Source organism: Poecilia latipinna, unplaced genomic scaffold, assembly GCF_001443285.1.
Source record: "Poecilia latipinna isolate Pla-1442-1.1 unplaced genomic scaffold, P_latipinna-1.0 Scaffold877, whole genome shotgun sequence".
Taxonomy (NCBI): domain Eukaryota; kingdom Metazoa; phylum Chordata; class Actinopteri; order Cyprinodontiformes; family Poeciliidae; genus Poecilia; species Poecilia latipinna.
Window position 1 is genome coordinate 558,251 of NW_015113493.1, and position 13,658 is coordinate 571,908.

Sequence of the window (13,658 nt, forward strand, 5' to 3'; positions counted from 1 at the left end):
CGACGGCTCTGTGTGCGAGAGCTGAGAGCAGAGGGGGCGACACCGCAGAGCAGATGGCTGCAAAAACGAAAGGATGCCTTTATTTCTTACCATCTTCAACATGGAGCCTATAAAACCACACAATTGGGGTGCAGTGGTGGCGCAGGGGCAAAGCACCACCCACTTGTGGCAGTGGTCACAGGCTCGATTCCTGGCCTGGCAACATTTGCCGCATGCCTTCCCCCTCTCTCATTTCCCTGTTCCCTGTCAAACTACTTTCAAATAAAGGTAAGGAGTCCCAGACTTCCCTCTCCCTCCCCAGCCACTTGTTCCAGCTCCTCCAGGGGCCCAGGAAAGCCGAGAAACATTTGCAGAAGTAACACACAAATTATTTTAAAAAAATCACACATTGTGATTTCCGGATTTTTTTTAAATTATGTCTCTCACAGTCAAGGCCGGATTTAGGAGGGTGTGGGGCCCTTGAGCCAAGGTGTGGGCCCTACTTAATCATGGTTATACACTTTGAACATGCACACAGACACACAGACACAGATATTTATTTCCTTCCCTTTGGGTGGTCGGTGCTTGGCCGTGACTTACTTGTGGAATCCATCCTATCCACCAACCTCAACGTCACAAATATCTGCCACTGTCCACCATGAGAGGTCTGATGTCACCAGGTCATCTCCCCATCGAAGTGTTACATCAGTCACCCCGTGGTTGCCAACTTAGTGACTTTTTTTTGCTATATTTTGCACGCACACACACACACAGATACACAAAATCAGCAAGTCAGGTTTTTAGAAGATCTGTGATCGGCTAGAAAATTGCAATTGGGGCACAGCTGCTTTCATCCAAGAAGTGACTCGAGTCAGAGTAAAAAAGTATTTGGTAACATGTCTACTCAAGTGTTGAGTAATTGATCAAATTATCATGTAATATTTAAAAACGACCAAAAATATGAAGTAGAAATTTTGTTATTTTAAGGACCAAAACAACAATTCATGAGTAAAACAAAAATAAAATCAGGCAAAGGAAACAGTTTTCAAACTCAATTTCTTTCAATATAAAATGTATAAAACTTTAACAAAAACTAAGTGTGTCTGACTGTGTCTGGTGATTTTTTGGATGAAACATGTTTGTTTTTCCTTCATTGGGTAGAGAATCCAGAAATTTTACACAAGAGATGCGATACTTTACATTAAAATGACTCAAATAAAAGCAAAAAGAACAGTGTAGTAAAAAATACTCCTAAAAGTAAATGTAACTGAGTAAATGTAGTTACTTCCAACTATGTGAGTTCATGCTCCTCCACAGCGTCCTGTCACCCAGCTGCTCTTCACGCTCCTTTCTGTCACCCAGCTGCTCTTCACGCTCCTTTCTGTCACCCAGCTGCTCTTCACGCTCCTTTCTGTCACCCAGCTGCTCAGGTCACACCGATGATCCTGCTGTTTGCAGCTTGGTCTTGGAAATGAATATTTTCATAGCGTCAAATGTGCTTCTCTTAGGAATTTAGTGAGGTTACCAAGTTCTAACTTCATAGTCTGTCTGTAAGCAATTTGGAAAACTGTCTAGCTGACGGATGGAGGAAGATATTGCAGAACAAAATGCAACCAAGGTCTAAACCAGGGAATTAAACTCGACTCCAAAGGGTGAAACGTCTTGTTTGGTTTGTTCCAGCTGTTCAGTCGCAGTACGTCTCATCGGTTCTCTTCATCTCTTTTTGTAGTCTTTATCACATTTGAATTCAGACAGGTGTAATATTTCTTCATAATCTGTTTTAATTTTCAGAGCGTGCGTGTTTGAAAACATTGGGTCACAGTCTGGACCCGATGTAAACCTTCGCGGTCAGAGAGTTGCACTCCTAAATGGGTAAACAATTCAATCACGGTCAGAAGCTCAGAGTTTTCAGCTTACAGGGAACAAACAGGCTGTACTGAAAAAGAAATTTTGTTGCGCTTCTGTACAATGACAGAAGCACATTCTGATCAAGTTTTACTAAATGTTTAATATATTTTATTGCATCTTCTTGCCATTACATTTTGGATAAACTCCACAGGTCAGAATATTTCAGTATTCTGAGTTATTCTGTCTAGGTCAGAATATGGAAATATTTACATCTTTGCATTCCCATTCAGATTAGGTTTCGGTTTGTTACCTTTCTTAATCCTACAATCGTTAAAACGAGCACATAGTTTTGGGGGTAAATAAACCTGTATTTAAGATTTCCACTTACAATCCAAATGTTCAGAAAAATTCCAGGCCGATATTTTATCCCTTCCAATGTAAAATTCTTCTAAAATCAGCCGTGTGAGCATCGACTCATCAGAAGAGTTTGTCAAGTTCTACACCAAATCAAAGGTTAAATCCTCATTAATATGACATAAATATATATATATATATATATTTTTTTTTTTTTTTTTTAAAGATCTGACCTACAAAATTCACATGACATAAATGAGTCCTTAAAGTTTTAAATCAATAATTGAGTAATTCAGTTTATTCTGGTTGACTAAATTTACAAAAATTTCTACATGGAATGTAATCTGTACCATTTCTCACAAGACCTATACGAAATCCATAAGCCACCAGTACATTTTTTTAATATATCTTAGAAATATTATCGATAGCAAAAGTTGTATCTTCAGCCCTATTCAGATTTTTTAAAGGGGTAGTAAAATGTAAAAGACCTTTTTGAGCTGTACTGGGCTACTTCTCATATCAGCACATCAAGTGTTTTCTTAACGACTCTACTTCTGCACATTTTCACTGCGCTGAATTGTATCCAGAGAGATCAAACTGATGAGATTGGTTTTTATATCATGTTATAGAAAACATATGTTTTTGATGCTTTGATTCTTCCATGCATGTTTGAGAAATCAATTAATCTCCCGTGGCGACCATGCAGGTGTGCAAAACGCTTGGCAAAACCGAGCGCCACCTTGGCGGTTCTAGTAACTTTCTGAAGCCAGAGCGCTGCAAAGAGCAGGAGCTTCTTAAAGAGACAGACGCCCAATTTAAAGGTGTCAAATTACAAAGTCAATTTTTTTTGAAGTCATATTTGATATACTGTACACAGAAGTCACTTGAGCGCTATAAAATGATACAATGTGGCTGCAAAACATAACACTTTCCAATAATAATTATTCCTTCAAATGTCAACTGTATTTAAATCTGAGCCCAGTTGCAGATAATTATAGCATGAGTCAAATAAGGTGACATTTTATTTACTTGTTTTAATGGATAAAAAAATATTTCTTTGGACATACAGTCAGTTCCTATTTGCAGAGCAAATAAGACATAAAAAAAAATCAGTGACCTCCAAATGATGCAAAATGGAGCAAGACAATGAGGTAAATGGCAAGATTTACACAGTTAAGCATGCCCCAGATTCACAACAACAATAATATAAATCAATACACCTAGAAGAAAAAAAAAAAAAAAAAAGCCTCACAAAATCTGCAACAACAAAAGAAACTTATTTTACAAGACATGTTTTGCCAGTCTGGATTGCCCTGTGTTCTCTAGCCTCATTAGGCTTCTGTACACTCCGAAGCTGCCCAATAATGCTGCTGGTATTTTACAGACTGCAATTCCACAGTGCACAGAGACTAGAACACACTATCTGACCACCAAGCACGAAACACAGAGTTTGGAAGGTCCAATGCAATCATCATGGCAAAAAGCACCACAGCCTTGGCACATGATCATGGCTTTGAGGCGACATGAGCACTTCAGTGCTACTTCTTCAGCTGTAGTGTCCGTAAAAGCTTGAATACTGAGCGTGGCGTGGCTGGAGGCCAAGCGGGGACGCAGCTGGAGTACGCCGTCAGCCATGCCGCGGGAGAAGCCACCGTTATCCATCATTGACACATTAGCTGTGTAGCTTACCACTCCACCACTTCCACCTTGTTTAGGCAACTTTCCATATATTTGGAAGGGAAGGGAGGACGATGAAGACGAGGGTAAAGGAGAAAGAGGGGAAGGGGAGCTGGATGAACAGGGGGTTTTGCTGTGCTCTTTCTTCGATATCCTTGTCAATGTCATCTCCATGTTGAGAAGTCCCTCCATTGCTCCTCCGGTTAAATACCCATCAGTGGAGTTCCCCGGCTCCTTTTTAGTCACACCAGGTATGGTAGGTACAGACTTGGCAATGGCCTGGCAAGAAGGCCGCGGACTAATTTCATTTTTCACACCAGGTGCAGGAGACAGCTTTCTCTGATGAGAGTGGGGATGCTGAGACTGTGAAAGCTGAATGTTAAACTTAGCACTGGCCATTGCTTCAGCATGGTAGGTGTCTGCAGGAGTAGAGGGGTTGTTGGACATGATTTGATCAGATCTGTCTGGAGTGTCCCTCTGTGAATGCTGATGACCACAGTACTCTTTAATGACTCTAGATTCCAGAGCAGCCACAGACACACCTTCTGACTTTCCTTTGGATGACAAAGCAGCTGAAGAAATGGGCAGAGAGGTAATGACGGGGACAGCCCCGACAACTGGTTGGGGCTGGTACTGAGGCGCATCTTGGGCACCCATAAGACATGAGACTGGACTGTCTGTGGGTGACTTCGGAAGGTTATGAGTCAAATCTGGAGTAGGACACTGGACAGAAAATTCAGACCTATGGCCAGCTTCTGGTGGTCTTGCTGGCTGACCAGGTAATATGCTAAAAGCAAGCCTATTTGCAGAATGTGATGGTAAAACCTTTTCAAGAGGCAGACTGCCTTGTAGTAACTGTGTGACCAAAGGGTTGTTGGCTTCTACGGAGGACACAGGCCTGGCTGAGCTTGTCAGTTTTTTGGAGGTCACTAAGCCATTTGGCTGAGTGACAGGAGACTTTAAAGATCCACAACATTCTCCTTCAGTGTAGGTTTCCTTAGAGCTCTGACAGTCTTCTCCAATTTCCACTTTTAAAGCAATGTTTTCTTTTTTTCCCTGTGAACAAGGACTAAAAGAGTGGTGGTCTTGGGAATGAGGCTGATTGTCATGCAGTTGAGGCAGACCTTTGGGGAAGCAAGGCTGGATGACAGTCTGACCTTTGTGGCTAGACAAGTAGCCCTGAATCACTGGCTGCTGGTTTTGAGAAGAAAGGCTGCAGATGACCAACTGGCCATTTCGCTGGGTGCTCGGCTGGGAGGTCCAGCTGGGGTCAGAATACTGCTGCTGCTGCTCATCCTCCTGAGTCTCATTTTCACAGTCTGAAGCAGTTTCTGTTGAATCACTGTGCACGCCCTCTTCGTCATCCTTCCGTCTGAAAACGTCAACGATCTCTGCACGTTTTGGAGAAGATACCGTTTTTGGCCATGTGGCTAAATGAGGAAATTCTTCCTGTGGGTCCAAGTGATGTGAACTGTGATGGATAACACCACCCAGTCCAACCTCCTTTCCCTTTTCTTGTCCTTTGGTCCCCAGTGTTTGAATAACGTCCACACCATGAGCACCAAACCTGGGAAAGGAATCTGGAATTGAAGTTTGGGTTAAGGTAAGTTTTACACAACCTGGATCTGCCACATCTGAAAAGGCAGCAGTAGATTCAGGTATTGGGCTGTTTGTGGCTGACTTGGTGGCTGATGACAAAGACTTGGAGTCAGGCTCTGGGGGAACTGTGAAATCCCCATCTGTTAACTCATTACAGGATCTCAGGGGTTTGGCTGACGTTTCCCCTACATCCACCTGAACCTTTGCTGCCATGCCTGGTCTGTGTTGATGAGGACTTGCAACTTGTGGTGACATGGAAGCTGATGTATTTGACAATGAAGGAGATGAGTGGGATGTAGCTTCTACATCGAGAAGCTGTAGTTGTGTTCCAGACGAATTAGGTTCTGAAGAAAATTCCTGCTCTTCATTCCCACCCTCTCTTCTTCCTCCTCCTCCTCCTCCTCCTCTTCCTCTGGGCTCGATTGGTCCTGGATGCTCTCTTGTTCTTCGTTCGCTGCTGCTATCCGATAACCCAGTAGAAGACCACAGCCGGACACTGGTCGCCCCTGGCCCCTCGCTAGAGGCCGCAACAGCAGCCTCGCGTTGGGCACGGGCTTGCTGAGCGCGGGCCTTGATGTCTGCGAGGGTCCGCGCGCCACCCGTACCCGACCTCCGCGTGCATTCGGTCTGGGGCACGATTCGGGGGCAGATCTGGTAGGTGGAGTGCCCTTTGACCCAGGGAGGTTTGATTCTGGAAAGTTGAATCTAGCACAACAGACAAAACAGCAAATCAGTATTTCCATAGATAATTTTAAGGATTTTGTACATAAAATTTTTTTTAGCTTTGCAACCAAGTCTTACCCGGATAGGTGGCACCTTGGGTTCTTCGGTTGTCGGCTGTGGCTTCTCTGAACAGACACTGTCAATTGTGGTACGAAAGGACCGACGGTCATTAAGACGTGCCCTTTTTTCGGGAAAGCTGCAGAAAGCCTCGACCTCATCTTGCCTTCTCTTCTGTTCCTTAAGTTGAGTGACGAGCATGGGGGTGGTAGCTGGACTAGCCGATGGGCTGCTCTCACGGCTGCTAGTGACAGTCCCCCCTGTGACGGAGGTGACCACAGAGGCTGTATCGTCCAAGGGATCAGCAGGAACAGTGGCACTGGAAGATCCTGAAGAGGACGAAGAATCCAGACCTGTGGTAAAAGCTCCCCGTTGTTCAGAAGAAGAGGGTGACGAGGCAGGTGAGGAGGCAGGTGAAGAGGAAGAACTGGATGAGGAAGATGGAGAGGTGGTAGAAGCTAGAGCAGGTGCAGCTTCCTTGGGGAGCATAGAGGGAGTAATTTCAGTCTCTTCGTTTGCACTGGTGGATGCTGTGCTAGGACTAGGACTTGGAAGAGGAGTAGGAACTGCCAACGCCATTGGCTCTGGAGCGGGAGAGGCCTTCGGCTCTGTCACAGTACTCTCAAGTGGGAGCTCCACACCACAGTCAACATGGAGAACGACCTCTCCTTGGACAACTGTATTGTTGGATATAGGAGAGTCAATGGACACAGCAGCTATGTCCAAAACAGCAGTAGTGTCATCACTAGTGTCTTTTGATTGCAGAGCTGGACCGGTCTTGCAAAGGGTCCGGCGGGCCCTACGACGCAGGTCAGCCCGTGTGCGTCTCCTCATCCTGCCGTCTCTCCTTCGCCGACCCACACTGCGTCTTTTCGGGACACCGGCTGAGACGACGTCAGCTTCGCTTTCCAGCACAGTGCCTGCAACTTCACTAGCTTCGCTCATGAGTTTTAGAGACTCGTCTCGTGTTAAGCCAGACCTAAAGGTGGACAGGGTGAGTTTTAGCAAATTGTGGATTTATATGACCGATATATGACCAAATGTCAGTGATGTTAAAAACATGCATCACTTCTGTTTGCTGTACAAGTATGATAAACACAAATGAAATTGTAAATGTATGCAAAACACAAATCAGTATTTCAATAAAATGAATATGATCTTACTTTTGACCGTGGTATTCTTCAAAAAATTTCTCTTTCCAAGCCTCTACTTTTTTCTCTTTCTCCTTTTCCTGTCGGAAACGGACTTGCATTTCATGGGTGAATTCACCTAAAAAAAAATAATAATAAAAAAATCAAACACATTTAAAGTTATTTTAACACATCATCATTAAAACTCTAATGTAAATTGACCATATTTCTTGCAAAGTCTTGCCCTACCTGCCTTTTATTGTTAAATTAAAAATTACTTTGAAAGAATGAAAGTGTTTCAAGCATTTCAAACAAAAAGGAAAATTCAATTCAGTTTATTTATATAGTTCCAATTAACAAATGTCATCTGATGCTTCTGAATCGAATTGTGATCCTAAAATTAGGAATTGAACCACTAGACGTCTCTACTTTTAACTAGATATTTGGCTCCTTAGTGCCGTCTTTCTTTTGTGCACTTTAAAAAATTCTTAATTTCCAATATGAAAATTAATGCAACTACTGTACGCTACAAGCCTCAAAACAGCATGCCATTCTTGACAAAAACAGGTCAGTCGGAGCCATCATAATGAACAATTCAAACTTCTATTGACCTCAATGTCGCCTCCTAGTGACTCATTTGAAGCTTTACAGGCTGTAAAGCTGAAATTGATAAACATCTTTTTAAAATTTCTTTCAGTTTCGTGTCTGCCTTCAACATCAACTGTAAATTCGGGTGTCATAAAATGTTACTAGCTGAACTGTTTGTAAGTAATTAAGTTACCTTCAGCAAGTCTTTCTTTCCAGCTCTGAGAGGCATGGGTGAAGAACTCATTGTTAAGAGCTGAAGTACTGAGGCGGGTCATACCATCAGGCCCAATCTAAAAGCAGAAAGGGGAAAAGAAAAAAAAGTCAATCAAAGTTCACTTTTTTGTCTGACTAAAGTAGTAAGACACTTGCAGAAAATTTTAAAATTAAATAACTGTAAGATTGAATCTTAAGTATATATTTGCTACATGTCAATTTACTTAATTTACCTAAAATAATTGAAAATTGACAGGTTTTTAATTCAAAATCTTTCTTGCCTCAGTCAATAAAACACTGTATATTCCCTTATTATAAGGTCTAAAATAACTGTGTTGCGACAGTGTGCAAGTTGAAGTTAAACAGTGTGTATCCCTGCCTCATAAATGCTCATATTTTAAACACAGATATACAAATGTGACATTTGTTTATTGAGAATATCAATACTGCTAAATTTGATTTTACGGTTTCAGCATAGATAAATTAAAAGATTTTAAATTGTTTAATCTTTAAATTTAAGAGTTTGAGGAGCTGGCAAATTTATATTGTAAAAGTTAAAAGAACAATCTCGGTGCGTCCGATCCACGCCGAGGTAAATTTCAGACATCAAGCAGCAGCGCCAACTTGCAGAGGCGCCAGTGGTGCGATCTGCGCTCTGGGTGCTTTGTGGGTTTATGCATCAATGATTAACCTCTTTTAGGAATAATTCTGCTCTGCCAGTGAAACGCTCAGTGCAACAGAGATGCTTGCAATCCAGTTCATTTAAAAAAAGAAAAAAAACTCGAGCAACTTTTTTGTTTTTCTAAAAACAAAAACTAAGCTTAGCCTCGTGGGGGGAGCAGGTAAAGCCTGGTGGGCCACCAAGCTTATAATACACTGGGGGAAACTCTGTAGTTGTGCCAGCTGCCATGGGGCCGCCAGCCCATTTGCTTTGTTTATTTTTTCCTCAATAGAGTTTAGTTGTTTGTGAAGTCCATGTCTCCCTGTCTTTTCTTATGGCTCAGTGAGTCAGGTCTTAACACATGTAAAATTCATGCAGCAGAGGGAGTAGGTGATCCAATGAGTGACCATCCTAGGCCTATCAGCAGCTTCTCCAATGCCAATGCAGGTAGCTTATGAATACATAAAGCCTCCTGTGACTGGGAGATAACCACTGCTGGGTGTGCAGTAAGTCTTCATTTTGGTCCTCATTGCTGCAATTTTGTCCTTTTTACTAAATCATAGAAAAGGGACAGAGAGAGATCTTCTATTTTGTCAGAGAAAACTCTACACTAAATGAACAAAAAAAAACAACAAAAAAAAAACAGTAACCTACTTGTCGATCCACCTCAGGCAACAGCTGCAGCAGCTGCTGCTGTGAATGCGAGGGAAAAGCTGAAAAGGTCCGCACATTGATGAGCGCTCTAATGTTGGTGTTGACCAGGATGGAACCGGGCGTTTCAAAGTCTATGTCTACGCCTCCACGACTCTTTTTCATGGGACCTAAGACAAAAAAAAAGAAGGTCTGAGTTCAACTTGGAAGACATTAAACTGAATCCAAATGCAAACAAATGACATTCTTACACTTTACAAGACAAGCTGGCCCAGTTAAATAAAATCAGCACAAATTCTCTGTAAAGTCCACACAGGAAGCCATTCACTTTTTCCACATTTTGTTATGCGACAGTCTTACTCAAAATCTTTTCGCCAATTTCCACTCAGTGCCACTGGCCAAATGTGCGTAAATGTGTGAAGTGGTGTGTGATTTTGACCACCACCAGCCATCTTGGAGGGTTTGCAATTTGAACAGAAAAAAAACAAAAAAACTGTGTTCAGTCGACCCCAGATGGCCAGGGGTCGACTGGCCATCTGGTGTACTGGACAATGCCGAGTAGGTTGACGCACACTTTAGCCAAAAAAGTGTGACAAAAATAATTTTTACCGACTGCAACGGCCTATTGGTTGATTTTCTTGAAGGACATCGGGTTGATCCAATGAAAACCTTCAGTCCTTCTCGGCCCGTCGCTCGATTCTTTTGAACGGCTTTATGGCGTGAACAGTAGGACTGCAGTCTGCAGTACAAATGTCAACAACTACTGTTGTTTTTATTTAATTTGATTTAATCAAATGATTCTATCATTTGATTTTCTCTCTTAGACTGCAACCCAACTTCCTCCATTATTATTATAGTCACGGTTCTGATTACTGACGCTCTCAGTGAGTACCAGCGGGAGACACCCTCAAAGGACTAATATATATATATATATATATATATATATATATATATATATATATATATATATATATATATATATATATATATATATATATATATATATATATTTCATATCAGCAACACACTAGCTGATAGAAATGGGTGGATCATTTTTATATTTCATGGTGGGTTTTTTTTTTAAATATGCATCAGATTTTTAAATGGATTGGGTGAGTTGGATTTTGTTTTGTTGCAATTTTTTCTATTGCTAAAAATATTTTCAGTAAAAAAATAAATAAAACACGGCATAAGATACAGAAGAGCAAAGTCATTGACTACAACCATGACAATATTTTCTGAATAACAATGATAATTTGAGAAACATGTCCTGTTCGGCCTCATATTCAGGCAATCTCTAATACACTCTCTATATTTAAAAAAAACAGTTTAAGTAATGTTTAATTTAGTATGTGAAAAGCAGCAAGCCAAAACAGAATTTCATTACACAGTTTACACTTTTCACATCTTTACCTGTAGACACGTGTTCTCCGTTGACTTTAAGTGGAGTGAGGACAACACGAGGCATCATGACAGCCTTCTTCCTTTGTCTTCCTGACTGTAGAAAATATGGGAAAAACAGAAAATGTCATAACTTTATGCACACACATTAGGCAAGTGAGCATTTTGACCAAAAACATTTCTATGCAGATTTTTCAGCTCCAAGCTGCAAAAACTATGATTTGGATGTGAAAGTAAAACGACAACTTAAACTTCAACCACAGTAAGCTAGCAACGCCTCAACTAGGAAAATGTTAAATTACAAAGTTCATTCCAAACATTACAGCAAAGGTTATCCTGCCACTGTTGTGCTATGGAGCAATCATCAGATGCAACATCCTTGAAGATACTTCACTTAAACACAGATCCTCACGATCTACACACAAACATTTTGCTGGCTGAGAAGTCAAAAAGTCAAGTAGTCTTTAGGAGAGTGTAGTCTGAAACTAAATTACACCCGACGTCTTTGTGCAGCGTGTTCACCTGTCTCGAACGACTCAGCCTAGTCTGAGCGTGTTGGCTTTGCTGAGGATCCGTGCGTCCCTGCTGTCCTGTTGCCCTGCTGAGACGTGTCTGAGGGTGGGTGCTGGGAGTCTGCAGCTCTGTGGAGCAGGAGGCACTGGATGAATTCTCATCCACTGATGCTATAACCCAGGAAAAAATCATATTAAATTAAGCAAGTATTATTCGACACAATATCTATGGTAGATTCTAAACAACAATGAAAATGGCCAAGTGACAGCACCAAACCTGTGGAAATTCTGGTGAAGTCAGCAGTTTAAAAGGAACAAACATACCAGCAGGTGGATCTGTTAAGCTTCCCCAAGTTTGACTCACAAGTGATATTATTTGGCTGAAACCATTGGAATATTCATACTTGTGAGTTTGTGGGATATGGAAAGACTGTCAATGTTGGCTGTAATGTAAAAAAGTGTTACTTTATTCTTAACAGACAGTATGTTATGGCTAGAGCTAGGTAATAAAACAATATATGACGATATATATATACATATATATTGCAAAAATATTTTTTCATCGATAGATATGAGAAAGGGTCGATATAGGGATGGGAATCGAGAACCGGTTCTTGAAGAGAACCCAGCGGTTCAGTTCCTTGGAATAGTTCAGCTGCTTGCTAAACAATCTCACTCATCGGTTCCATTACATGCGACACGTTTGCATGATGACGCATTGCACACACTCCGTATTTTGCTTTAGAAAATATCCAAGATGTGGTTCCATTTCACAAAAAAAGACGCTGCAAAATGTCCAGAACTTTAACAATAACAAAAAGATAAAATACGTCCAACATCCGCAAACAGCTGATCACACTTTTTTGGGTCATTTTCAGGACCGTAGTTGTGTGTTTGAGCATCGTCGGCACTGTCTTCCAGTAACACATAATTAGCCACCAACATTTTTACATTTCCTGTCAACTTAACATTTTTTTTAATTCAGAAACACAGCGGACCACCGGATTTAGCAGGTTTTCTGGGGGAAACACTGCACTGAAATCCAGTCACTTAATATTGATGTTGATAATACTAGGCCTCATTATATTGATGTTTTTGTGTAGTATTGGTTGGTGGCTTGGATAATTACAACGTCATGATGGCATATTAAATCGGTAAATCCCCACTGAAGGGCTAAGGTACTATGGTCTGTCACTAATGAATAGGTAGCATTTACGTATTGAATTTATAGGTAATATTTACCGAGCACTAATATATTATTAGATAACACAGAATTGCATCCCACAAACATGTTTTAGCAGAGTTATTGCTAAAACAGGCAGTTTTTAGCAATATATTTGACTACCTTTTATGAAATAAATTCAAAACTACCCAAAACTAAGTAAATTAAACTGAAGATCAATTATGGAAAATATAGATGCACTGCATATATTTTAAGGTGTATGAAAAAGTTGAAGACTTTTGAAGATTCGATACAAAAACATGAATTAATGATGCATGTATTATCGAGTTACCATCATTGTCTATGATGGCTGCTACAATCGTTTCTGAGGAGTCGCAGCTCTCCTGTTCAATGGTTTCACTGGAGTCAACCAGGGCAACAGCAGATCCCGCCACTGAGGTACTGCAGCTTGAAGTCGGATGCGCAACATTTCCCACTGGCTCTGGGGGAACTTCTGACTCTGAAGTTGGTTTTGTCCACTGGAGGGCATTTTTCTACAGAAAACAAAAGGCACAAAAGTGAGGCAGCAGTGTAGAAGCACAAGTGATACAAAACGTAACTTTAAAGGGGCTTTTGGGACAAGTTAAAGATCTTTAGCTACTGATCACATGCTAGTGGTTAAACTGGCGATTTGTGACTAAGATTGTAAACTAAAACTAGCTACCTGAGGCAGATGGTAAATTGATGCATTACTTCTATGTTAGGTTGTTAGAGTTACTTCATATGAAAATATTTGTAATTATATTAACTTAAGCAGATAAAACAATTTCAGAATGAAGTACCTTGAGAGTGAACAAGCTCATTCGTCCAGGAAGCTTGAAGAAAATGCTGTTCTTCACCCTGTCTCCCCTCACTTGGGAGTGTAGCATGGTGACCAGGCAGGCCAGAGGAGCGGTGCCACTGCAGCCACACACACAAATCAACTTTTAGACTTTCCACAGAGATGGTAGAGTACGTTTATGTTTCCACCATTAGCTTATCATAATATATCAAGTCCTTTTAAAATGTAAAAGGACTTGATATGCCTTTTTTAAAGTTAAAAT

At 41.1% G+C, this 13,658-nt stretch overlaps 1 protein-coding gene across 1 annotated transcript in view; it reads right to left on the reverse strand.

Annotated features, from left to right (window-relative positions):
• Positions 1–3,195: 3,195 nt before the first annotated feature.
• Positions 3,196–13,658, reverse strand: part of asxl1 (ASXL transcriptional regulator 1) — a 30,297-nt gene continuing 19,834 nt past the window's right edge. Inside the window, exons 4-12 of the mRNA XM_015048376.1 lie at positions 13,398–13,515; positions 12,908–13,109; positions 11,404–11,564; positions 10,894–10,978; positions 9,484–9,650; positions 8,149–8,245; positions 7,401–7,506; positions 6,259–7,216; positions 3,196–6,162 (exon numbers count right to left, since the gene is read on the reverse strand). Of these exons, the coding sequence (XP_014903862.1) occupies positions 3,601–6,162; positions 6,259–7,216; positions 7,401–7,506; positions 8,149–8,245; positions 9,484–9,650; positions 10,894–10,978; positions 11,404–11,564; positions 12,908–13,109; positions 13,398–13,515 (4,456 nt within the window). The 3' untranslated portion in view covers positions 3,196–3,600. The remainder of the gene's footprint in view (positions 6,163–6,258; positions 7,217–7,400; positions 7,507–8,148; positions 8,246–9,483; positions 9,651–10,893; positions 10,979–11,403; positions 11,565–12,907; positions 13,110–13,397; positions 13,516–13,658) is intronic.